This window comes from Festucalex cinctus, chromosome 16, assembly GCF_051991245.1.
Source record: "Festucalex cinctus isolate MCC-2025b chromosome 16, RoL_Fcin_1.0, whole genome shotgun sequence".
In the NCBI taxonomy this organism is placed as follows: domain Eukaryota; kingdom Metazoa; phylum Chordata; class Actinopteri; order Syngnathiformes; family Syngnathidae; genus Festucalex; species Festucalex cinctus.
In genome coordinates, this window is record NC_135426.1 from 13853307 (window position 1) to 13879339 (window position 26033).

General features: G+C 41.3%; 1 protein-coding gene across 4 annotated transcripts in view; it reads left to right on the top strand.

Annotated features, from left to right (window-relative positions):
* The window catches only part of LOC144003105 (neurexin-2-like), a 392228-nt gene that overhangs the window by 95763 nt on the left and 270432 nt on the right, over positions 1-26033 (top strand). For all 4 annotated transcript variants that reach the window (XM_077498936.1, XM_077498934.1, XM_077498935.1 and 1 more), the window contains 2 exons: positions 1351-2512; positions 24803-24823. In XM_077498936.1, coding sequence (XP_077355062.1) covers positions 1801-2512; positions 24803-24823 — 733 coding nt within the window. In that variant the 5' untranslated portion in view covers positions 1351-1800. The remainder of the gene's footprint in view (positions 1-1350; positions 2513-24802; positions 24824-26033) is intronic.

The window sequence follows — 26033 nt, forward strand, 5'->3', positions numbered from 1 at the left end:
CTGCGCTTTTAATCCGACACCATCAGTGTCAGGAGAGCAGAAAGTGGAGCGACGTCAGGGAAGACTGTCTGAATCGTGAGCCAAGTCTCAGGGTTAAGGCCATCTATTCAAATTTCCACTCAGTCGGCGGCACTTTACCGTCAATTCCATTTGATTCAATGCTGCGTGTTTGCATATGTTTGCTGCCACTAATGACCTGAAGCATAGATGTGTGCTTCGAGATCCACATTCATCAACAGTGCTCAGACGGACCTCAGCCAAGACTAGGGCTGGGTATTGCCGCCAACCTCACGATACGATACGTATCACGATACAGGTGTCACGATACGATACGTATCACGATACAGGTGTCACGATACGATACGTATCACGATACAGGCGTCACGATACGATAAGTATCACGATACAGGAGTCACGATATACGTATCACGATACAGGGGTCGCAACACGATACGTATCACGATACAGGGGTCACGATACGATACGTATCGCGATACATATATATGCCAATACATGATCTTCAAGGCAATACATATCCCGATATTTTACATTAATTTACTTGCATTTTATAGTAACAGTCATATGTATACCTAAAGGATATGTTTATTATGCTGGATGACAAAAATGTTTTTGTTAGTAGCTCTTCTGGTTTACCACCAAGCGGCATGCCTGGTCTAAATGTGTACGCACTGCAGAGCAAGGAGCAGTTTTCACAGACACACCGGGAAAATTTATCAATAGGCATGAGTCGATATGAGCAAAAAATCAAAGTATTAAAATTACAGCTCTGAAATGTGCTTATTTGAAATATTTTGGGAAATAAAAACAGCATTTTTTCATGTAACACATTTTATTTCGTTTTCTTAAACAAAATATCGGAAAATTGGTACATTGAGACATGTGCCATGTTAAGTTTATAAGTAAATAAATGTTGATATTCTTCCTCTGCTTTCATTTTTCTTAGCAAGACACAGTGACCAATCACTGGTGAGCTATTTTTGCATTAATTGAAAGCAATTAACTTCAAAGACGCTGCTGTTTTTTTTAATTTTTTAGGTACAATGCAAGCTGCAAAGGAGAACGTTAACTGCCTATTTAAAGTTAACTAGCAATATCGATTCTGACGCCTGTGTATCGATACATGTATTGCAATGAGGCCCGCAACGATATATTGCCGTATCGATTTTTTGAGCACACCCTTAGCCAAGACCAAACAATTCTCACTTGGATCATCAAGCTTTATAGATGCACATCTGTATATATCTGACCGTTGTTTTCATATTGTTGGTAGCACCCCCAAAAAGCAGGTCCATTTCATTAAAAAAAATGTGTTTTGTCTGTCTTCCCCAGATTTTGCCTCTCCCCCGTCACAATGGGACTCGTACGCACCTAATTCTTCCTGCTCCACAGAAGAATGGCTGTCCACTGAACTCGGGAGTGCTTTGGTCCTTGAGAGACCAAGAGGCTTCATAAAAACTCGGCCTAACCTCCCCTTTCCGTTTATGCCCCATTATTTTTCGTTCCATTCCTCAGAATCCTGGAGGCACCAACTGATGGAGAGGCGGAGGAGAGTTAGGATAAGGACAAAGAATTAGATCAGGGAGATCTGGAAAAAGAACTGCTGAGTCGTTGGGAAATTGGAAGAAAAAAAGGCCCCTGCTAGGCTTTTTCTCGTGTAGCTCCAAGAGTGAATAATTGTTACTCACATTTCAAATATATTGACGGCAGCAAAAAAAAAAAAAAAAAAAAAAAAAAAAAAGGTCCTACCTCTGCATCATTTAGACTCGGAGAACTTAAATCATGTTAAGGGGCTTTAGATTCCCGTGCTGGCCCTTGTTGCCGTTGGCTCTCGTCAGTCTGCTCTCCAGAGTGAGGGCGCTGGAGTTTGGGGGTGCGCCCGGCCAGTGGGCCCGCTACGGGCGCTGGGAGGCCGGCTCGGTCGGCGAGTTGAGCTTCAGCCTTAAGACCAACATCAGCAAAGCGTTAGTCCTCTACCTGGACGACGGCGGCAACTGCGACTTCCTGGAGCTGCTGATCGCCGGCGGGCGCCTCCAGCTGCGCTTCGCCATCCACTGCGCCGAGCCGGCCGTTTTGCACATGGAGACGCGGGTGAACGACGACCGCTGGCACATGGTCCTGCTCACCCGCAACTACCGCGAAACCCTCCTGATGGTGGACGGCGAGACCAAAGTGGCGGAGGTGAAGTCCAAGCGGAAGGAGATGGCGGTGGTCAGCGACCTGTTCGTGGGGGGGATCCCGCCCGACGTACGCCTCTCGGCGCTCACCTCCAGCACGGTCAAGTACGAGCCCCCTTTCATGGGCTTGATCTCCAACCTGAAGGTGGGGGAGACACCACCCACCCTGCTGAACAGCCAGGGCATCCAGAGCGACCTGGAGTACCTGTGCACCAAACAGAATCCCTGCTTCAATGGAGGCTTTTGCTCGATCCAGTCTGGAGAGGTTCAATGCGACTGCACCCACACCCGCTTCAAGGGGAAATACTGCAAGGAAGGTAAGGGACCAACCCACCTTTGAAAAGTATCTTTCTTCTTCTATAAGCAATTCACAATTTTAGAGTTTGAGACTCTACATTCTTGTTATGGATTTTACATATGGAACCGGAGACCTTTAGCAAGGCCTGACAATATTATAATGTCATATAAACACACTGCCTGAAAGTTTAAGTGCAAATCACTCATTTTTTATTTGGCTTCTTGTTGAAAAATGTATGAAGTATTTTTTTGGCTTTTCTGGGTATCCTGCACTGAGGTCGCACTTGATCGATTTCCTTGGTGTGAGGCGGTGAGATTAGGTTGAGGTTAAATTCTGGTTAAAGGGCCCGGAGGATGGATTCGCTCTCTTGGAGCACCTCTTATTTCCATCGTACGTCTTTATAGAATTGTTTAAATAGATGCGACTGGATGAGTCTTGGAAAGAGCACAGATGGTGGAGTTTTGGAGATATCAAACATTGTTGGTTTCTTTTGTTTGCAGGCCCATTGTCTCTTTAGCAGCGACTACCGCCTTCATGTGCTCCTGTGCTGTCAGCACATGTCAAACTCTGTTATGATTTAGACCTCCTCCTTCCTCCTTTCCTGACACATCCCATTTCCATATCGTCTGTGCTTGTGCCTCCGCTGCACATTCATCCATCTCGCTGGGTTAGCACCCCCCTCCCCTCTCAAGGCTATCTGGGTTCTCCATCTCTTCTTCACCTCCCAACAAGACTCTCTCCGTTTTCTCTCCGTTGCTCTCTCTCCACTTATCTCTTTTTTTTTTTTTTTTTTTTTACCTTTGACCACTGTCAGCACTTCCACTCCCACCGCGCTTACATCTACCTCCCCTACCCACCCATTTGTCTCACGCTGGCAAATTCTGAAATGGATTTTGCTGCCCGAAAATCATCCGTAATGGAACACAAGTGTCGGCATGAATGGACAGTATTTTTAGCAGGGGTCCTATGGCACACTTTTGATGAGTCTCATAAGGTTAATGGAATAAAAATACATTGATATTGTACTAACTCCAATACAGTTCCCCCCGATCTGCACTAAATAGTCCAGCCTGGACAATTGTGGTTGGGATACCGGTAAGATTGAGGTCATGAAAATGAAACATGAAGGACAAGGTAACTTTGCTCGTGAGCCATACACAGCAGATTTTGAACTAAACGAACCAAATATAATAGATAGGAATGTCAGGCGATTAAAATTTTTAATCGTAATTGATCGCATGACTTCAATAGTTAACTCACGATTAATTGCAAATTTTACATTTGTTCTAAATGTACAATAATTGGTTAAGTTTCATACTCTTGTTAACATAAAAGTGGGAAAATGTTAAACTAATTTCAGAAGAATTCATAAAATTGTGTTGAAATTAAAAATATGTAATGTACTGTAAAAAAAAAGTGATATTGAGGTCATTTTCTGCCACTAGATGGCATAATTGCATTTATGACATTGTTGACATCTCAGTGGATTTTTCTTTTCATATTAAGAGCTATCTAATCTTTAACATGAAGTAACTTGTGAAATTCTGTACAAGTCGCTACAAATATATGCATTCTTATTAAATTTATTACTGCTAAATTTTGACGTGGACAAAAATTTGGTGGCGTTAAACAAACTTTAATTTTAATTTTGACACCCTAATAATAAAATTACAATTCTAATGACATTTTTTTTTGTTTATACTTTAACTTTTATTTCTGATACTTGAATAACTTAAAAAAATGCTCTGTGAGTTTTAATTTTGAAAAAGTGTGAATTAGTGTGTTCCATATATTTTACTTTATAAATAGCTGTTGCTCTTTTTGCTTTGCTTTTCACATTGCTTTGGACAGATCAAAAAAGTCGCAAGAATGCAATCACCACGTAACCCTGATTCCGATCAAGCCCTCCTAGTTGCCATGGGAAGTGCTGAACAACCTTTGAGTAGCTTCGCAAAGCTGTTGAATTCGTTTCCTTCTGCCGCATGAACGACTGTTGTTCAAGGCAACCTTTATAGCGCAGAAAATGATGTCACCGCTGGCTAGCAGTGGATTCCTGTCTGCCTGCTTCCTCCTCCTCCTCCTCCTCATCTTCGTCACTTTACCGTCTTCCTCGCCGCCTGTCTGTGTGCTCCGTGTCAGATTGCTATGCGCTGGCTAGAAGCTAAATTGAGAGCAGAATACCAATGCAGCGCTACAGTGACTGCAGGAAACGTTTGTCCTTTTGAAACGGAGCGAGAGAGCGACCGCGAGGAGACAATCATTCGCCCCGTCTTAATTTATCTTCAGAAATGTTCTTTGGTTGTAAATTGGGTCATTATGGCGGACTGTTGGTGTATTTATTCATTTTGACTAAAACGTGGACAGCAGGTTTGAAGGCACACGTCTCGGCAAAACAAATGTGCGCAAGCTGTGTGCGCTCTTCCATTTTTTCCCTGCATATTTTTGTGTAATTCTTCTTCTTTTTCTTCACGTCATATACAACATGACAAGGGGTGTGAATTGCCTAGTACCTCACGATTCACAGGTCACGATTCGATTCGATACCGATTAATCCCGATACGAATTTATAACTCGATTGTTGCGATTTTTTTTCATTCAAATTTAGAAAATACTAATCAGTAATCTTGTAGAGTGTAAGATTTATATGAAAATGTATTATTTATTTATCTGAAATTTCAGTCTTATAGAGGTTGTAATCTGTTTCATGTTTGAACAGCATTAAAATAAAATATTAAGGCTTAATGTTCCGTTCATATAACATTCTTCCATGCTCAAGGTGTGAATCCTAACCCGAAGTCAGACGTTTTGTTGAATATTTTTCCATTAAAAATGGAAGTTTAAAAATCGATTCACACACAAAAAAAAAAGAAAAAAAAAAGGCAATGATGATAAGACGTTGAATCGGTAAGACTACCGAATGAACAATTCTGAGCTCTTAAAAAAAAATAAAAAAAATAATAAATTTTTTTTTAAAAATCGATTTTTTTTTTTAATTGAATCGATTCGAGAATCGCGCGATGTAGTATCGCGATATATCGCTGAATCGATTTTTTTTTAACACCCCTAAACATGACTTTTAATGGGGTGATCTGAATCGGACTTTACCCTGGATGAAAGATTAAATGGTATATCAGGGTACACAGAAAACTGTCTGGAGGAAAAGACAGAGAGAGACAAATCGACAGCTCGGACGCATTATTAAAACTGAAGTCATAGAGCACTGAGAGAAGTCTAATTTAGTCGGAAATTATTGTCCTCCGGCGGTTTTATCACCTAGATATTGACCTTGTGAATTGTTTTCTTCTGCGCATATCCCTCACGCAAATTTCTTCAACCCAGTCAAACCCTCTTAAATGAATGAAGAAATCATCATTTGGAAATCATTTTTATCCATAATTGGCTGATGGGCTGCTAGGGTAAGCAGTGCGCTTGCGCTGTAAATGTGTCCAAAATACTCTATCAACATTTAAAGACTTGTGGGCGAGGTTAGGGTTCAGCAAAAATAATTAGTGATAAGTTTCGTTGCAATGAATATGTGTGTGCGGAAAGTGTGCAATTTTCCCATCAGATCTCAGATTTTATTTACATTTTAAGCTGTGGTTGGAAATGGAAGAAAATACATACTCATTACCCCAAACCCTCTTAATTTTAGGGAGAGATTCTATGGCTAATTGGAGATTTCCGTCTAATTTAAATACAATATTTATATCTTTGAAACACCACAGAGGAAGCTGATGTTGATATCATTTAGAGCGTTTTCATAGTCCGACAAAACTGTTACAAAAGTTATTCTATCTACTTGAGCATAATTTAAAAAAAAATTCTCAACTCTAAGACGTCAAAGGCAATTAAAACATATGATCTGATTTTCCTCTCAAAATAGTGTTGTGGATACTTCAGGATGTGGGTCAGCATCTTTGTGAATATTGTGATGGGCACGCTTAAAGTTTCCGAGGATTGAGTAATAAGCTACAATTTTCGAAAAGTAGTTTTAGCCAAAAAAAAAGTTTGTCAGCCTGTTTTTCTCAATGGTAAAACCCCTAACCCCAAATGACAACCGTACTATTTTCATGTTGACACAAATGTCAGCATTCTACTAATCAATGTGCTGATTCCTATAAATCCTACTAAATTCTGACGAGCGCAGGCCGTGCGGGATACGAGTGGCCCCCAGCAAGGGTGTCAATCGAATGTTTTCCAACCCAGCACCTCCCTCGCGTCTGTCAGGTGAGACCTCGTTTGGCTCCAAGGTGCGCGGTCGCCCGGGCGAGCGTCCGTCAGATGCAATTAAATCCTGCTGTCAGTCCTTCACCGCGCGGCGGAGTGAGCAAGTGGTCTGGCTCGCGTGGCGCCTGACACCCACTTGGCGGTCAAGCTGACAACATCCAAAGCAAGTTATTCATCATTATTAGTCGCCTCGCTCGTGCGGTCGCGTTCGCATTCTGATCTTGTTGTTCCCCAATCAAAGCTGATCACAGATTTGTAGATTCAGTCAATGTGAGTCCCAACTGACAGGACCGCCTACGGCGTTAATGCGGCGCCGCATTCACCAAATTACAAAGGAAATGAGCGCCGGCTGCCAAAGTACCTCCTGCTTGTGTTGCTGTCACTCAAATCCCACGCTGGTTAGTGGCTCATTGGGGAAAATAACGCTGTTGATTTAGGGCTGCTTAAGTTTGTTTAAGACCCTGTAAAGAAAATTCAGATTTTTACAACATATGCCTTCGCTTCAAAAATGAATCTTCTCTTTGGATAGTTCACTGGCATGGCAGCTTTAGAGCGCCTCGTTGTTGGCCATGAGTGTGTGCATGTCGTGGAGAGAAAGTGCCTCATTGTGGTTCATGAGTCACAGAGAAGATGGAAGCACGAGTGTGTGTTGATCCAACATATCAGCCAGACTTCGCACTGCCGTGGGCACTTTAGAGCGCCTCGTTATTGTGGCCTGAAAAAGTATGGAATCAGAATCCTGCCAATACTCGAAACCTCGTAACCTCGGTTTGAATCTCCGAAAACATTTTTGTATGACTGAAAAAATGTTTTCAATCTTCAAAAAATTGTTTTGATTCTCCAAAAAATATTTTTTGAATGACTGAAAAATCACTGAAAAAGTTTTAAAATAATAATAAAAAAAAAAAAAGGCCAAAAAAAGACAGACATTTTTTAAAGTATGACTTTTCAGTGTTTCACCCACAAATTTTCAGAGGTTCAAAACGGTCACCCGCCAAGTTTCAAAAATGGCGTTTTGGCATTGTTCTCCCTAGGCATTTATTTGTTTTCCATTTTTGAATCCTGTAAACTAAAAATATTTAACAAAAAATGTTTCCAAACCTGAAAAGTGGGTTTGAATCTCCAAAAAGCATATTAAATCATTCAAAAAGACAACCTTTTTTTTCCCCCCTAATTTAATTTTACAGTGTTTCACCCACAAACTTTCAGAGGTTCAAAACGGTTTTGAGTATTGGCAGGATTCTGATTCCATAAAAAAGCCCCATAACATTATAAATTCCAGCCACCCGAGGCTTCAAATTTAGATTTTCATTTTACCGGGACTTTAAGTACTATACTGTTTACAGTATTTGTGTTTGAAACCTTACTTGTCCAATATTTGTCTATCTCTTTACAACAGCCGGTATTTGTAACACGTTATTTCACAGCCAGTGCAATTCATTACAAATTAGCATAAACATTGACATATGCTGGCCATAAATAAATATTGACTCAGTCTCCTCATAGCTCCTTTTTTTTTTTTTTTTTTACCCGGATGCAAACTGAATTGAGAAGGACGTGTTGTCCGCTAAAGATGGCGCTGGTCAGCCTTTATCTTCTTCTTCTCCCGCTGGCTGTGCAGGCTTGTTGCCAGGCGATACGTCTGGGAGGAGAGGTCATCCCGGATGCTTGGAATTACACGATTTCGCTGTAAATGCCGTTGACACGGAAATAGGGTTAATCTTGTTATGCTAGGGGGCGGGTGCCAAGTTTTTTATTTTTTTATTTTTTCTACAATGGACACGACTTCTCCTCATGTTGCCTCTGCCAGCTGTTGTTCCGATGTGACTCTAAGCCGACAGACAACACGCACGTCTCCGAGTTTGAATAAACAATGCTTGTTGTGCAGCCATGGATTAAATTAGCTCCGTCGTAGTAACAAAGTCATACAAAGTCAGTAATTATATTGGTATATTTGTCCCAAAAAATTCACTGTAGACGCTTTTTGTGAATGTGAAGAAGTATTCTGATCGCCTGAAAATTGCAGTACTGTAACTGGAGCGACTCCCCTCCCGTCAAAGAAGCCGACCTTTTCAGGCCTTTTCCGTAATGACGCCTCTTACCAACATCACTGGACAACAATGCAGACCACTCCTCTTTCATTTTCATGAAAAACAAAATGGGCGTCATTTCATTTCCGCTGCGACGGGATCTTCAGTCGGCGGCGGCTGCTGACAATCATGCACCCAAGCAATAACTAAGAAGGACTGGTGTCTGATGAAATCGCTATACAGCCGACTCTCTTATTACCCTTCAAGCGGGGAATGGCGGGAACATGTGCAGACAAGGAGTGGATTATCTTCCCTGGTGGACTTCTAGCCGCATCATCCCTGCATTCCGACTTGACGCCTTCGTGCAATATTAAGCGGTGAGGACTGATTGACGTTGATAGTTGTTTTGCAGTAGTACCGCGCGCACAAAAATCTTCTTTGGCTTTGCAGAGCTAAAACCATCAATAAAAGGTACGCTCAGATATGTGTTTACAGGCCGCCTCCCGGTGGAGCTCCCATCTTCTTCATCCTCCTGAACAATACTCTTCTTAACTCATTCACTGCCAATGACGACTATAGACGTCAAAAATCCAAGCAAACAGCCAGTGCAAATTTTGACAAGAAATTTGAATTCAGTTTTAGTTATTCATTGTTTTCATTCATAGTTATTAATCATTGTTGTTATTAATAACAACGATGACAACAATTTCATTGCTAAGTGCTACCATCGTGCGCAGAAAAGATTCCTGTTACCCTACAACACGGGCGTTGACGTTTTTGTGATCGGTCTTAGTCTTACTGAGACCACATACTGGGACTCGGCCTCCAAAAGTCAATTTTAGTCGACTAAAATTGCTCTTTATTTTTGTTGACTAAAATTGGATTAAAACTAAAACACAATCAGGTGACTGAGTTATGACTAAGGCTTTAATTAAATTTAGTCAGAAGACTATAACCAAAACTAAATTATGTATTTTTTTTAATTAAAATTGTAATTTTAAATTTTCTTTCTTTTTTTTTTTTTAAATTAACACTGGCTGCTTGCTTTGATTTTGACGTCTATAGTTGTCATTGGCAGTGAATGTTAATGCTTACTGTGGTTGTGATGCCACCATGTTTTACTTTGCTATTTGGGCCTTGTTTAGCGGCCGAAACTAAATCCCCTATGATGCTTTTCATGACAACAACACGCAAATCCCACAACCCACAAAGCCGCTAGTGGAGGATCAACCTTGGCATTATCCTGTTATCCTTTTCCACTGGGGTGTTAATGTTGAACTAAGTCTGGGAAGAATCGCTATCTGCAACACATTTATGACATGAAAACAAACTTAAACCTAGCGTGATCTCTAAACACTCATCCTGTGCTAAAGATGGAAGCGTTTACACTGTCTCTCACCCGACCAAGTAACTACTGCGATATGGCCTGCTTTTTGAGCCCGTGAATATTTGTGTGCAGCACACAGGTGGCAGGCAGCAGGGAAGCAAGCGGGCCAGCAATCAGGTAGAATACCACTGAGGTGGAAATAACAGTCTGGACTCCTCAGTGGCTCCGAGAGGCCTGGCGTGAAATGTGGCAGCCAACGCTGCTTGCTTCTCCTTGCAGCACAATCTGGAACTAAATGAGTGCGTAAACAAGTAAACACAGAAAGACAAACACAATTAGTTCAATTTTGTAATCACTGTGCAGGAAATCTAATGTGATATCTTCACTTATTGCCGCTGACTAAAGCACAAGTACAGTTTGTTTTCTCATCTGCAGCATAGAAACGTACATACAAAAAACAACTAGCAGTGTTTGTGTGGACTTGGCCTCTGCGTCAGATACTTAGAGAAGACAGACGAGGATAAGCGCGTTTGGAGACTGTGCTCAAGGCTTTGGTGGCTAAAACATGACAGCATTATACGCTTGACTCTTCCTGACCTGCATATAAGAGACATCAAGCTTCCTGTTGTGTGACAGACCAGTCAAGTCCCTTCTGTTGTGTGTCTTCCAGAGCCCCTCGTTCCTTTTTTTTTTTTGCTACTTGGCAGCGAGGCGCCGACCAGTCAACTTTCACTGCAGTGAAAGTCTGTGACACATCCATCGCTCACAGAGTCGCTCCTTTAAGAAATTGAAAGGAGGCGGGGGCACGCTTCCTGGAGGGCCCGCCATCAGCTCAGCCCATCAAAACAAAAGCGGGGTTCCCCGGTAAATTTGGTGTCACAGACGGGCACGGAGTGAGAGGTAGCATTTGATCCTGCTAAATTATTGACACTAGTGATGGAGGGGAACCTGCAAAGGTAAAATGAGGAAAATGTCTTTTTGTCTCGTTATACATCAAGTACAGTGGTTCGATCAAATCCCAGGGATTCGGTGAGTCATTCCCAGGTGGGGCACTCAGTAGTCGACTTGTGATTGTTGTGATGGTACGTCGTGTGATTTCTTTATATTTGTAATCTCTTCGTATTATGTTGAGCAAAAATAGGTGCAATATGAATTGACATGTTTAACAGAATGTATGGTGTTCCACAGGGTTCAATTCTGGGGCCTCTGCTGTTTTCATTGCATCTGCTTAAAGTGCTCCATAAATATAGAGTTGAGTTGAGTGATGGGAGTCGGCGTCCTAATTGCATGATTTGCAATGCCAAGTTCTAGTCCAACAAAACTGGCTACCTAGCAAAACTAAAGGAACTCTTCCTTGAGCTGCATGAAGATTTCAATCAAGACGGGTTCAGTGAATGCACATAGGAAATGGGTGGGGTTCAGTACCTCCAACAAGGTTAATAACCACTGGTCTAGTACCCTCTGGCAGACATGTTTATATTCATCTTACTGCAGTTGAATCTTAAAAAAAATAAAATAAAAAAATACTTTTATGAATGTGAAATTGTCCCTGTTGCCTTTAGACAATCACACGTTTGAGCTGTCAAACCTTTGCACACAGTCTTCAGAAGAATGGAAAAAAAGAAAGAAACATCAATATTTGCTCCCGTTCACTTGCTGTAGTTAGAATGGTCCAATAACCTTCTTCTTTTCCCTGTCTGTATATATGTCGGCTTCTCCCCACTGCGCATCCTGTGGAAACGTCCTATTTGGCGACTCACTGACCCATCTGAACACTGTCCCTTTGCATGACGCCTACAGCCCATTTCACATTCACTCTTGCGGACGAGAATGAAAAAAGTAGCTGCGTCGTTATAGCCCTCGTTCCGACTCCTTGGTTCTGTATTCCCTCCTTATGCTTCGCTGGCTGCTGTCTCATTGAGAAGCTGCGAAGCTGACGCGGTCGTTGCCACATCCGCATAAGGGGGCAAGTAATGTCTCAGTTCAACAGGCAACAGAACAGCATGGGGGCCACCCAGATGTGAACACGGGCTGCTTTAGGTCGATAATGTGTACGTCTGAAGCAGAAATGAATGCCCTCAAACCGTAGAAAGGGCTGCAGTTCCGCAGTATGGCCACAGGCTAAACGCTGCACTGCGGACTTTTGACCGGAGCATGTGCACGTCTGCTTCCAGGTCATTTTCTGATCCCAAAAAGGGATCTGTTTTGTGACCGTTTGAAACCTCAACTGGTTCACGACACATCTGGACACCCTTTTTGCAGCGGTGCATCTTTTGTGTAGTGTGGCTGGTGAATATCACTCCTACAAGGGGCATTAGATGTGCTCAAGCGCGAACCTTAATGAGCAGAGTCAAATGACTCCAGTACTGTAATGAACGGAATTAGGGTGCATTCACATCTGCTTCATTTTCTTTGAGTAGCTGTTCCAAAACTAGAAATGTGCACACTGGGAGCTCATTGGCCAATTCATAGGTGCGTATCTTTTGAACCCTGAACCCTCTAGCCTTTCATCATCTCAATGAATTTTTAATTTTTGAACTAAATTTGGTCCCACTCAAAAATAGAGCAAAATTTGCACTTGGAAGAGAGTAAAATAAAATTAGGGGAAAAAAAGTCACTCAATGGTTGGGAAACAAACCCAGAACTTCAGGTTGGGAGATAGCCAATCTACTCCCTATATCGCAATGTCAACATCTTCGCAACTTCAAGACCAAAAATGATGCCTTTGGTCTCTTCTTGGGTATAAACAAAAAGTAGGAGTGGCATTGCTCATGTGGTAGAGTGGCACAAGTGTCTCCCAAGCTGAAAGTCGTGAGATTGTTCCTCAACCCTTACATTTTTCTTCTATCCGTCCATTTTCTTGACCGCTTAATCCTCACAAGGGTCGCGGGGGGGTGGGGGGTTGGTTGGGGGAGCTGGCGCCTATCTCAGCTGGCTCTGGGCAGTAGGCGGGGGACACCCTGGACTGGTTACCAGCCAATCGCAGTAAATTTTTCTTTAAAATTTTCATTTTACTTTCTCCCAAGTGTTAATTTAACTCTAATTTGAGTGGAAGTGTCTTCAGTTACAACCTCGAGTGTTAACTCATTCACTCCCATCTGTTTTGACTGAAGCAACCCCGTTTCGTTTTACAGGATTTTGACTGATTTTGTAAGGCCCACAGAATATTGTGTTACTACCATAAAAACATGGAACCTAACAAAAGAAAGTTTAGAATCTCCTCTTTCATCAGGAAAAAATATATATATTTGTATCTGTTTCCGTTGTGCAGCAATTAGCATTAGAATACAGCTAAGTTTCATCATTATTCACAAATGTGTCAAAAACATTGGGGGAAAGAGCTTGTTGCAACGTGGCCCTGATTTGATCTCTTATACTCTGCTGCCACCTGATGGCCGTATTTAGTAACAACTACCATTGCTTTAAGCGACCTCTTCAGGTTAGAGACCTCATCAAAGCCTCAAACACTGCTCTAGCAAAAAAAAAAAAAAAAAAAAGGTATAAATACGTCTTTGGGAGCAAATGAGTTAAAAAGGAAATAACAGGTGAATGCTTGGAAGACCAGATTTGAATGGGAATGTTTCTCCACCCAAAATGCTGATGGAAGATGGGACTATCTGTCATTGATTAAATTTGAAATTTCATTGTTAAACCCATTTATGAGGACACAGTGTTATCAAGGCACCAGTTTGCCATCTGATTGGACCCTGCAAGGGAAGTTCCACCAAACGTGGAGGGAGGCGAGGCAAGGCGAGGGAGGCGTCGGTGTAAATGAATAAATAAAAAGGTCACGTCATTATTTCATAAAAGCTCATTAACTTTTATCCTCTGCAAAAGATGTCGGTGTAATTAGAATGACGGAGCCCAGCTAATGAAAGTACAATAAACAGTTGTGGAGTGGAACCAAAAAATAATAACGGCACATTATTGGCAGCTGCCCTTTCAAGGTTTGGACGATGATAAGGATAGGACAGATTGGGGTGATTCCGGGGTTAGTTTGCACATTTCATGCGCTGTTCAGTCCACTTACGCTAGTTGCGTTAGCACTACTTTGGTCAGAGCTAATTAGGAGATTGTTCTGCTCGGTGTCTGCTCCTTGGCCCTGCGCTGAGATGATTGGACGCCACCTCCGCGCTCATACATTATTGACAGGGTGCTAGTTTAGCTTTCAGTGTTTGTCGTTAAGCAGATGAGCAGCGTCATGAATGATGGATGACACCTGATGATGCAGTCGCAAGGGTGCTGTAAGACTGTAATCAAGTCTGAGGCAATTGAATCACCTCCCGGCTCTGATGTCTGCCTTTGACCTTCACATGTGGAGGTCACTCCGCAGGGCCGCTAAAGCCGATGCTCGAAAGCAATAACGTTGAATTGTTGCGTTACATCAGCAGCAGCGTATTACACACTATCTGTCTGGGCTCCAGAGACATCGTGGACATTTGCCAGCCGCTTTTATTTTTCCACCATGTGTGCTGGAAGCCTATCAGCCAATCTAGGTCAAAGACGACGCCGTCTCTCATCTCCTCTTCTCCTCGCCAGGATCTTCGCGCTGACCTTTTCAAATGTGTGCTTCCTTGAGTTTGTGGCCGTCTCACCGGCTTCTCAGATCAATATGGTCTACGGAAGCCTTTGAAAACAATTCACGTGGCCATCTTTGAAGAACTGAATCTGATCTGGCCCATGAATATAATACTCTGCCCAGCTGTCTGTGTGGGATGTGATGCAAAGACTGTACCAATCCCAATGCCGCATGTGTCGTACACAAAGTGCCAGTCATCCTGCGTGGCAGATGGACAGATTTTAATTGGCAGTTACAAGCGAAGAAAGCGTTCATCTGTCAACAAAACAACTGTTTGCAAGGCTCCTTTGTGATATGCCGATGACTGAATGTGCGCTATAGTAAAACAAATGTTTAAGAGGTGTTCTTAGAAAAATAATCTGGAGTGCTTCGTGTTTGCACAATATCACCAAATCCACACATTTTTTGTACATCTTGAATAGAATCCATCAAAGCATGAAAAAATAATGTTAGCGGTCCGTGCTAATTAACGTGGATCATAAAATCCAGAAAATGCTGCATGCTAATAATTGGATTCACTTTTGTACTTACTCTTGATGACCAGTAACCCGTTGAACATTTACTTACTCGTATCTCTCGTCTCTTCGGCAAAACATAAATGGATTTGATACAGGATTAGGATTTGATGAGCGGATTCCTTAATGCAATGACTGCATCCACAGAATGCACTCTGGGATCAGATTAAGATGCAATCAGATTGCAAAGCAGAACGCATTAAATAAACATCGCGCTGTCCACGTCCTCCCAAGTTAAAGCTGCATTTGGTCTCCAAATGAACAGCAGCGTATTGCACACAGCTTTGGTGTTGAGGAGTTAAATACTAGTCAATTAAAAAGGAGCCGAATTGTAAAGACTAATTCAACAGTCGAAAGAGTGCATTATAAAAAGTATGTTTCTCTTCCTTGTCCTACTCATTTCATCCCCATGTATTACATTTGACGATAAGAGCTTCAAAGGCTTTAATGGAAATGACCCAGTTCTTCTTCTTCTTCCCTTCAAATATAAAATCAGAATAGGCTTTGAATACATACACTATATTAAAAAATGCTCTAGTCCCGTACAAGCCCCTTGTTTGCAGTTTGAGTAAATTCCACATTTGTGTCTTAGTCCAGTTAAAAACAAAACAAAAAACAGGCTAGTCGTTTGGAATGTTTCCAGGTCCAAAAGGGGCCAAGGCAATAAGATGACATACTGTTTTGTCACCGTGCTCCATATGAAGACTGTACAGTGGTGAGGAAGACAAGCTGTTTGCGTTGAAGATTGTTTTCCCGAGTGTTTACATTCTACTCGCATTTTTTCGTCTTTGCACCTGGCTGGAAGCTTCGGTGGCTGCTGCAAGTGTGTCGTCAGTGGTTTGTCTGTTTGTTTTCCTTTTGCTAATCAGCTCCAAAGTCATGAGCTCAAACTGTCACCGGCACGTCTTCTTTGGCGATGATGCATCTCGAAAAGGTCAGCGTGTCATTGTCACGCTTTTGGCCGACATGTCGCACTTCCTCCCTCACTTCTTCCATTCATTTTGCACTTGTGTTGAAGATGGTATGATCAGGTTTTCAAAATTTTAAATCTGGGAAACTACAATACTGAAAATCAAATTCACAATAAATACTCACCAGAACTATATTTCTAACAAATACAATCGATAGTCAACCTGGTGGTTGTCTTATTGCTTTAGCTAATGCTAAATGTTATCTTGGTTGACAATTCAAAACTGGAAATTCAACAATCATGTCAATGCCTATGTCATAATTGATATCTCAGACCCTGAAGCAGAAAGAAAAATAATTCCAAAAACATTTGAGCGCTTACATCTGTGACTTGCACACAAACCTAAGTTTATTGTTAAAAGCCTTCAATATGTATTTTTTTAAATCAACAAACAACTGTGTCGCATCTGCGGGTCAACACCGGAGCACAGTTGTAATAACCTCGTGGAATCGAGTAGTAATTATTGCTCGTCGAAAGCTGCCAAAATTTTCATCTTAAGTGTCTACAAACATGTCTTTAACAATATGTCGCTGTCGACTGGTACCACTGAGTCGAAGTACTCAGCGCGCCGTCTATCACCGTAACAATATAACTCCCGCGAAGCTGCGTCAGACATGAATGTGAAAATGAAATTCCAGAAAATGCTACGAGGCCCACGTCAACCTCACGTGTATACCCCGATGCATTTCATCTCCTAAGAGACCGAGAATTTGTCAAAACAAAATGGCACATTCGCTTTCCCGGCTTTCAAGGTAGAAGTGTGCTACAGCGCCCCAAGCTCTAGTGGTAGACACGTGGTAATGCACTCTCGGCCGAAATGGCTTAACGTATGACAACTGCGTGATTGACATACACAAAACACTTGGCTTGCAGACTGGACTAAAAAAAAATAATAAAAAATACTAATTAAAGTAGCTGAAAGGTGGATTTATGCCACCTTTATTGGACTGTGTGAACAATTTGGATTTGGTGTGTTTGGACAAGCTGCGAGATATAATTCATCATTCTTTGTCTACCAATTAACACACTGCAGTTTGTTTAGCGCCAGGAAGTCAACTTTTGACATTATAAACACAAAGAAGGGAATCCAGGTTACGATGAAACTGTATAATTTGCCTCTCGCGGTGCCTTTACTTACTCACAGAAACATGAAAACAGCATCCTTAGGCCCCTGTTGTCATATTCTGTAATTGTAATTGTCTTTAGCCTAAAGTCGGAAGTAGAAAGTGTTGCAGACGACTCCCGGCCACCCCAGCGGTTGCCCAACAAGCAAACAAAGTGTCTGCAACATTTATTGGACTTAAAAAAAACAACAACAGCGCGGGGTGGTTATTTTATTATTTTGTTGCTGCAGAGGTGGGAAGTTAATTTTTGCTGAGGAAAATCAAAAGGCGCACATTGTTTGGCTCCAAACACTTCCTCAAAACAAATCAATGTGCCTGTGATGAAACAAAACAATAATTTCTGTCTCACTTGTCTCCCCAAGGTTTTTGCTTGCTCGTGTTGATGTTTTACTAACAAATTCATCACAAACTTCCTTACTGGACTGTATGCCGTGCTGTTATACAAATCTCGGCTTGACCTGCTCAGCACCTCAGGATCTCCCTGACCACATTTTCAGGCAGTCACATTAGCTCCTCTTGACCTTGCATCTGTAATCGCCTCTGTCAGTGTGTGTGAGTGACGTTATAAGCTGTGCTCCCTCCTTTAATAGTTTTGCAAGTGTAAGTCGAGATGCGGAATGTGAGCGTTTACAGTGGCTTACTTGGACGTTACAGCATCAGCAGCTTACACATGAGAGATAATTCCACAAAAGTGATGAAATTGTGCCTCTTGTGGGAAGTGGTTCACTTAGAAATGTTATGAAAGTGTAAAAATAGCCATTTTTCATGGGTCATTTTGCACAAGTGACAGCTTGTTATGTTTACAATGGCTTTGTTGCGTCTAAACCCCCACACATGAAGTTACAATACAAAGAGAGGTTGGAGTTTTCATTAATTCTGTCCACAAGTCTGCTCCTGAGATGTCTGAAAAAGAAATGGGAATTGGGTAGCTTCGTCTTCCTGTATTTCTCTTCAACAATAGAATAGCCAATGCATTGGGTAGGCAGGCAAGCTCAATCCTAACTCAATCGGGGATGGTCAATAATTGTCACTAAATCTGCCCCTTTAGTCTTCAGCTTCTCTCTCAATTCATTGCAAGTGAATGGGCTTTTGTTTGCCAGCTCTGCCGCCTGGACGGCGGCATCGACAAAGGCAATTTACGAGCGGGATCGACAGATGACTCCAGGTCCAAAAACACACCCAATAAACAGAGCTGTGAAGAGTGAGAGGGGAGATCAAGAGATTTGTCAGCCGTTCCATTTTTTCTTTTTTTTTATTATTGTTTGTTTTGCCCCTGCTTTTATCCAAGGGGCTGTTGATCTTCTCGTTGGCTTAGCTTCACAACAAATTGTTTGACACGTGTCCATGCCAAGCAAGAGGACTCAATCAGATTTGTTTGAAGGCTTATTTGTTCACGTCAGAGCAAGAACCTTATTGATTCTGATTGATTTATGGCACACAACGGCCAGGGTAGATTTCTTTTTCAGCTGCCAGCCGAGGCCTTATAACTTCCTACCGAGGACAGTGGTTCTTAACATTGATGAAGGTGCTGAACCCCACCAGTTGCACATCCACCGAACCCTTCTTTAATGAAACATAAAATGGCATTTTTTTTTTTAATTTTCAAATTCAATACATGTATATACCGTATTTTCACGACTATAAGGCGCACCTAAAAGCCTTCAATTTTTTCAAAAGCTGACCATGCGCCTTATAATCCAGTGCGCCTTATATATGGATCAATATTGAGCCGCAACAGGTCTCGCTGTCAAGACGCTATCGGTGACCCTGCACGATCGGTGACGCGCATGCGCAGAAGATCCCGCCATCTTGGATCGCTAGCTAATACTAATGCTTTACGTCAGAGAAAATAACAAAACAGCTGTTTATTCATTTTGGGAGTGAATGGAGTTGTCAGAAAGCTGTTTTGTAATCTATTAATAAAGTTTGACTGACCTATCTGACTGTTTTGTTGACATTCTCTTTAGCGCAGCACCATCTAATGGATGCATGACGTAACCCCAGCCTCTACTGTAGCGCCTGATATATGGAAAAAGTTTGAAAATATGTCATTCATTGAAGGTGAAACATTCCTTTATTTTAGCTACATAGCTAATTGTGCTGGCCTAGAATTGTTCAACTTGGCATTGCAAATCATGCAGTTTGGATTCTGACTCCCATCCCACCACTACTGTTTTCTGAAGATGGAACCCAGGGGCAGCAGATACAATGCAAACAGCAGAGGTACCAGAATTGAACCCTGTGGAACACCATAAGTTCCGTTATACATGTGAATTCATATTACACGCTAGTCCAACCACTTTCTTTAAGAACTGCTGACCTAGGAACATGAATCCAACACATCAAACTTTCTTCTGAACTATTTTGCCCTGTTGTCTTCGGCTCAATTAATATCCAACAAAAGAATGTGTGCATGCAGGGCATAACATTATCATTAGTGGTCTTGCAATGGATCATTAAATATCCTTTCTTAAGAGGTCACCAGAACACGTTTCCTTCCAGCCAAGGGTGAAAGACTGTTTATTTTACCAGCCCACGTCTGTTGGAGCACATTAAGCAAATGGGACCACATGTAAGAATGTCTCATTAGCATCTTGACGGGGATAAAACTACTTTTTCTGACACCAAACTGTTGCCCCTGACCTTGGGCGGTGTGTCCCAGCTCTAATGACAAGGATTGCTTCTTTCGGTGGCTTGAAACTCCATTAGGGCGCCCTTGAAATATCTGGACATTCCCGTTTGTTGCCTGCGCTGGCCCATTAAGCAGCAGTTGGGCTAAAATGACGCGAGGGGCTGCGGAGTCTTGACATTCCTTATGACGCAGAGTCGTGTTTAGGCGCTCCCATCATGCCTCTTACCTTGGATGGGAGATAGGTCATCTTGGCAAGGTGTCTAGCTGCGACGCTGCCTTACGTTTCATATCTCCACTCTCACCCTCCTTCCCCATTATCTCCCCCATACTCCCATCTCTCCTGTCTTCCCCGGCTTTGCAAAGATAAGATGCGCTGTCCCCAGTGAGCGCCGGGTGTCGATACCAATGTGCTGCTATCATCAGTAAACTGCCAGCCTGCCCCTCTCCTCTCTTGACCTTCGTTCCACACAGACGTGTTTCGAATCACAGCTTTCCAGCCTTTTTAGTTGTCTTCATTAGCGACCACGGCAACAAACATTAGGATGGTGGAGATTCACTTGTCCTTCATCCACAGCAGTTCGTGCTTACTGGCAAGACAATCAGTCTGGCCAACTGTTTGTTCTCTGAGAGCCATTGGAGCAAATTTATTTAGCGAAGATCCGAAAGAGGATTTAAGAGGAAAGGACGAAAGAACATGATCCCTCTCCTGTCCTATAATGAATTTGCCAAATTCCAGGAGGGCTTGTAGGTCAATTTAAACAGAGCTCAGTAGAGATAGCATTTGTCGAAATGTACAACAACAAGGAGGATTAATTTTATTTTATAAATCTGGTTACGACTTTTGTATTGTGTTAAGCTCACCAAATGTAAATGGCGGCGAATACTGCTGAGAGAAGCGAAGGATTATACAGAATTAGAATCCATTTTAAGTTGCTTTACAGATGTGGGCCAAAAGGATCAGGGATCAATCACCCATATTGGTCTCAGGTGGGGGTTCCTAATAAGCCTTCAAGATCTTAAGATATTTTATTTTCTTCTAATAAACACATACTTGCTGCCATCTGGCCTACAGTCCCCAGCCTGAGGGCAAATTCAGTGAAAATGAAGCCTTCATTTCATCCGCTGAAAATATTCCTTTCAATATTTTATTAAATCTAGTTTGATCTTTTTCCACATCACTGCACGCCTCAGTGTCTGTTATGAGCCTGTTGCCTGCCATCAATCACATGCCACCCATGGGAAGTGTTCGTTCTTTCTTTCTTTCTTTTTCTTTCGTTCTTTCGTTCTTTCTTTCTTTCTCTCTTTCTCTCTTTCTCTCTTTTTCTTTCTTTCTCTCTCTCTTTCTTTCTTTCTTTCTTTCTTTCTTTCGTTCGTTCGTTCGTTCGTTCGTTCGTTCGTTCTTTCTTTCTTTCTTTCTTTCTTTTTTCTTTCTTTCGTTCGTTCGTTCTTTCTTTCTTTTTTCTTTCTTTCGTTCGTTCTTTCTTTCTTTTTTCTTTCTTTCGTTCGTTCTTTCTTTCTTTTTCTCTCTCTCTCTCTCGCCTTTCTTTCTTTCTTTCTTTCTTTCTTTCTTTCTCTCTCTCTTCTTTCTTTCTTTCTTTCTTTCTTTCTTTCTTTCTCTCTCTCTTTCTTTCTTTCTTTCTTTCTCTCTCTCTTTCTTTCTTTCTTTCTTTCTTTCTTTTTTCTTTCTTTCTTTCTTTCTTTCTTTTTCTCTCTCTCTTCTTTCTTTCTTTCTTTCTTTCTTTCTTTTTTCTTTCTTTCTTTCTTTTTCTCTCTCTCGCCTTTCTTTCTTTCTTTCTTTCTTTCTTTCTTTATTTCTTTCTCTTGTTTAAAAAGACACCTTAAAGGCACAGTCTGCCGGATTCACTCCGGAAAATGCACTTTTTAAATACAGGATGTACACACTTTAACTTTCTCTCAGTCTACACATCTGTGTTTATGTTAATCTTTGGTGGTGATTTCGTCCTAAACCCCCACGCCCCCAGCCTGTATTTTGCCAAAGCAGGACGTTTCTGTGGAAAGACAGTATTTACACCCCTCCAGCCAATCGCAGAGCGGGGGGTGGCGTGTCGCAAACGGGGCCGGACGAACATGTCAGCTGCGTGACGTCACTCCCGCGGCAATTTGAAAGCACACACAGATTTTTTTTTTTTCACTGACTCATTCACACACGTAAGCTTCTGTGAGTGAGTGAGTGAGTGAGTGAGTGAGTAAAAATAATAATAATAATAATCAGGCTGGGGGGCGGAGGGTGGGGGTTTAGGACGAAATCACCACCAAAGATTAACATAAACCCAGATGTGTAGACTGAGAGAAAGTTAAAGTGTGTACATCCTGTATTTAAAAAGTGCATTTTCCTGAGTGAAACCGGCATACTGGGCCTTTAACCAAAACACCCACGTGTTCAATCATGCTAGCTGTTATCGCTATTCTCCTCCCCAAAGGGAGTATTAGTGTTTGCAATGTTCAAGCCCCACTGATTAGCAGATTTCGAATGTAAGACAAACAATTAAAAGACCATCTTTAGATCATACGAAAAATGCACGACCTTGATGTAGTTAAAGGTTAAAATCAAGGCAACAGAACTTGTCAATGGAGCCATTCGTACTGGCTACCCTGCAGCACCTCGTCCGTTACAAAATACGACTAAGTTCTCCCCAGAGTTTATGAACTGCTGCAGGTCACTTCCCAATCATCGACTGCTTACTGTAGAAACATAAATGGCATATTTTGGAACTGCCACAGAAAATATCAATATTTAGACAGGCTGCCAGGTGAAAATATGCCATATTGTTAAATTATTCAACATTTTTCTAGTGCAGAACACCTCTCCCAATGAAAAAGGAAAAAGTGCCTTCATATCACTCTCATCTGTGTGATCGTCTTCGTTTGACCCCACATCTCGTTGGGCTGCTTTCATCCTGAATGTGCTGCGTTGCAGTGATCCAAATCAGTCAGTGCATTTATTTATTTCTCTCTTTATCTGGAAGAGGAAGTCTTAACTGCAAAGGCCCATTTGTCTGGCGCAGGTTTTTCTGTTCTTCTTGCCTTTGTCGTCGAGATTTAATGTGAAATCTGCAAAGGCCGTCTCTCACGGATTAACTTTTCACAAAAAGTTTTTGACAGTATGATGAAGTTCAGGACAAAGCTTGTGCTTGATAAAAGTAAATCCGTCCATCTTTTCTCTAACAAGTCTAAAATGATAACAAATGGCCTTTTTTTTTTTTTTTTGCCTTGGCTGATAACAAAATCAAATGATAAACCCGCCTTGACAATGTAGTGTATCTTCTGCTGCTCTGTTACTACAGTAGTTTTATGAAGACGTTCTATAATTGTCTTCTTATTTTCACCTGTACTATAAATAAATCGTTTATTTTCCATCACCAATACACTTAAAAAGTGTTTTCTTGATGTGTTGTTCTTTATGAGAAGTTTTTGGGCAGTTTTGAAATAATGGCTCTCTGCTTCCATTTTAATTCGTTGATAGCAGTTTTTGGCAGAGCAGTGAACACACACACACACATTTCTTATAGCAGACATTCCCCGTTTTCCTTCGCGCAGCCCGAGCAAACCTTCAAACCTCAGGCAATGTGGGATCCATTCTAATGGCAAACACCTCCAGGATAAAGGTAATGGGTGGTAAAGACAACGCCAACTGTCAGCGGAATAAAACGGCATAGGTGTGCAGTGATATTTCTCCTCAGGCTAGTTTTTTAAAGTGTTCTCACTTGTGTTTAGAGGCGAGGTCTGCCAATTAACCTTGAGTCAACCTTGAAATGATATGGACACCATTTTGTGGCCATTCAAGCTTGTTTTGAGACTGAAATTAGAGCTGGGTTTAGATGGGTAACTTAGATGCTATTTTTTTTTAATTTTATTTTAACCCCATAAAGCAGTGGTGTCCAAACTACGGCCCAGGGGCCATTTGCGGCCCGCCGTCCATTTTTCAGTGGCCCGTGACATATACTAAAATTGGCGTTTGACTCAATTCAAATAAAATAAACAAAACAAAAATGTTTGGAGATCAAAGTAAGAAGGGAGGTTATCGAAAAACAGATGCCATTAAAGGTTATTTTAATGAACTAAAACTAATGAAAAAATTAAAGCTAAAATAAAAAAAACAAAAAAAACATTGTTACCGAAATAAAGTAAAAACGAAAATGCTTTGTAAAAAACGAAAACTAACTTAAACTACATTTTATGTTTACAAAACTAACTATAATTATAGCAACGTCCTACGTTTTAGTGGTAATTAATTTAACGCATGAGCCTTTGAGGATGATTTTAAATGTGATTATTTAGTAATTTATTTTGATATCAACCGGAATAATGACGTTTGAAAGTATGTCACAAAGAATAGAATAGAATAGAAAAGCACCTTCAGAGGACATCGCTTCCATGGTGTTTTTTTTAAATATTGCGCACAAGTAATACACATTAAAAAAAAACTAATACCAATACTGAAACTAACTAAACTAAAACTAAGCATTTTTAAAAGAAGTAAACTAATAAAAATTAACAGAACCACCCTGAAAACTAATAAAAACTAACTAAAATGAAAAATTCCAAAACTATAATAACCCTACTGCCATATTACAAATAAATTGGTTTATATACTGTAGCATTTTCCTAAATATGCAAAAGCACAAATAAATTATTTGTACAATTTTTAGGACTAAACACAATTTCTCTTTATAACATTATGTGGCCCTTGCGTCCTTCTAATTTTCTGGATGTGGCCCTCAAATGAAAAGGTTTGGACACCCCTGCCATAAAGCATGTAATCTTAGCTATGTAGCTAGCAATTTTAACTGCTAATTTCTTCATTTTAACCCTGTAAAACATGTAACTAATATGTCCATCTTTTTGTGTTTTCTCCCTGCTCCCTCTTTGGATTCTTCCCTGAAGCTGAGGAGTACGCCGTCGAAGGTAAGACTGACGCTCGCTTCCTTGACCGTGCTGTACAGCAGCTCGCTGTACAGCAGCTGCTTGCTCATGCTCTGTGCATTGTCACGGTGGACTGCGGTTTGAAGTGACTTCCAGGGGGCCAAAATTGACCGTTTGTGACACAAGTGGCAACTCCCCAGCCGCCACTGTTATTTCTCTTGTTTATTTTCTTTCCATCTAGTATTTACTTTTGATTCTGTTTTGCTAGCCTATAACTCGTGCGTTTCTTGTCAGTGGAGCTTGGTTTGTGTATCCCGTGTCCAGACTTCTAGTCTCCCAAACAATATGGTCACGTCAACAATATATGATCTCTGTGCTTCAGTGGCAAGTAGCTGCTTAAACGTGCATATGATTCCCGTTGAGTTGCAGATGATGGATTACCTGTCAAATCGTAAAACAACATTTCTCAGCCATCGCACCAAGTGTGAGTTGAGAAATAAATAGGCCATTTGCTTGTTGTCATTTGAACACTATTCGGTATTGTATGTACAATTCACGTACTTGTCGGCAGCTTGGATGTGACGTTTCCTCATTCAGTTCTGACATGAAAAAAAAAGTATGGATGTCATGACTGTTTGCACGTGTGTCGGTGTTTGTGTAAGAGTGCAAGTCAGCTGGAGTTCAAGAAAACCGCTAGTGTTTGTACAATATTGTTATGTTTTATTGGAGTGCTAAGACAGTTGTATTTTGTGTTTTTAAAAACATATTGCATCATATCGTACTTTCAGAACACTACTCGGCTTTCATGCCATTTGGAAAGAAACAGTAATTATGTTGAAGGTCTCTTCCTTTTTGTGTGTTGTGTCTAAACAAACGAAATGAACAAACATGATGTGGTGCTTTTAAATTTTTTGACTGCATATTAAAAAAGAAACACCCAACCACAGACGTAAACAACTTTTGCAATTCCCGAAAGGAAAGTCGATAAATGTAAATAATTTTTACTTCTGGAGTCGTCCATTTTTTATTTTCAGAGCAAGCAGAGCTAATGATGGCGATGTAATTAATTGGACTCGAGTAACACGCCTCTTCTCTATTTTTAGGGGTTTCCCTTTGACCCGCTTAGGCTAATTAGAGTCACTGACCATGCGTTCAAAGGTGCTGTGAGATTGATGACGCCAAAGTACAGAAGCCCAGGGGTGTTTTTGGAAAGTGATCGCCGGGCCGTGCGTGAACACGGCGTCTCGTGGAT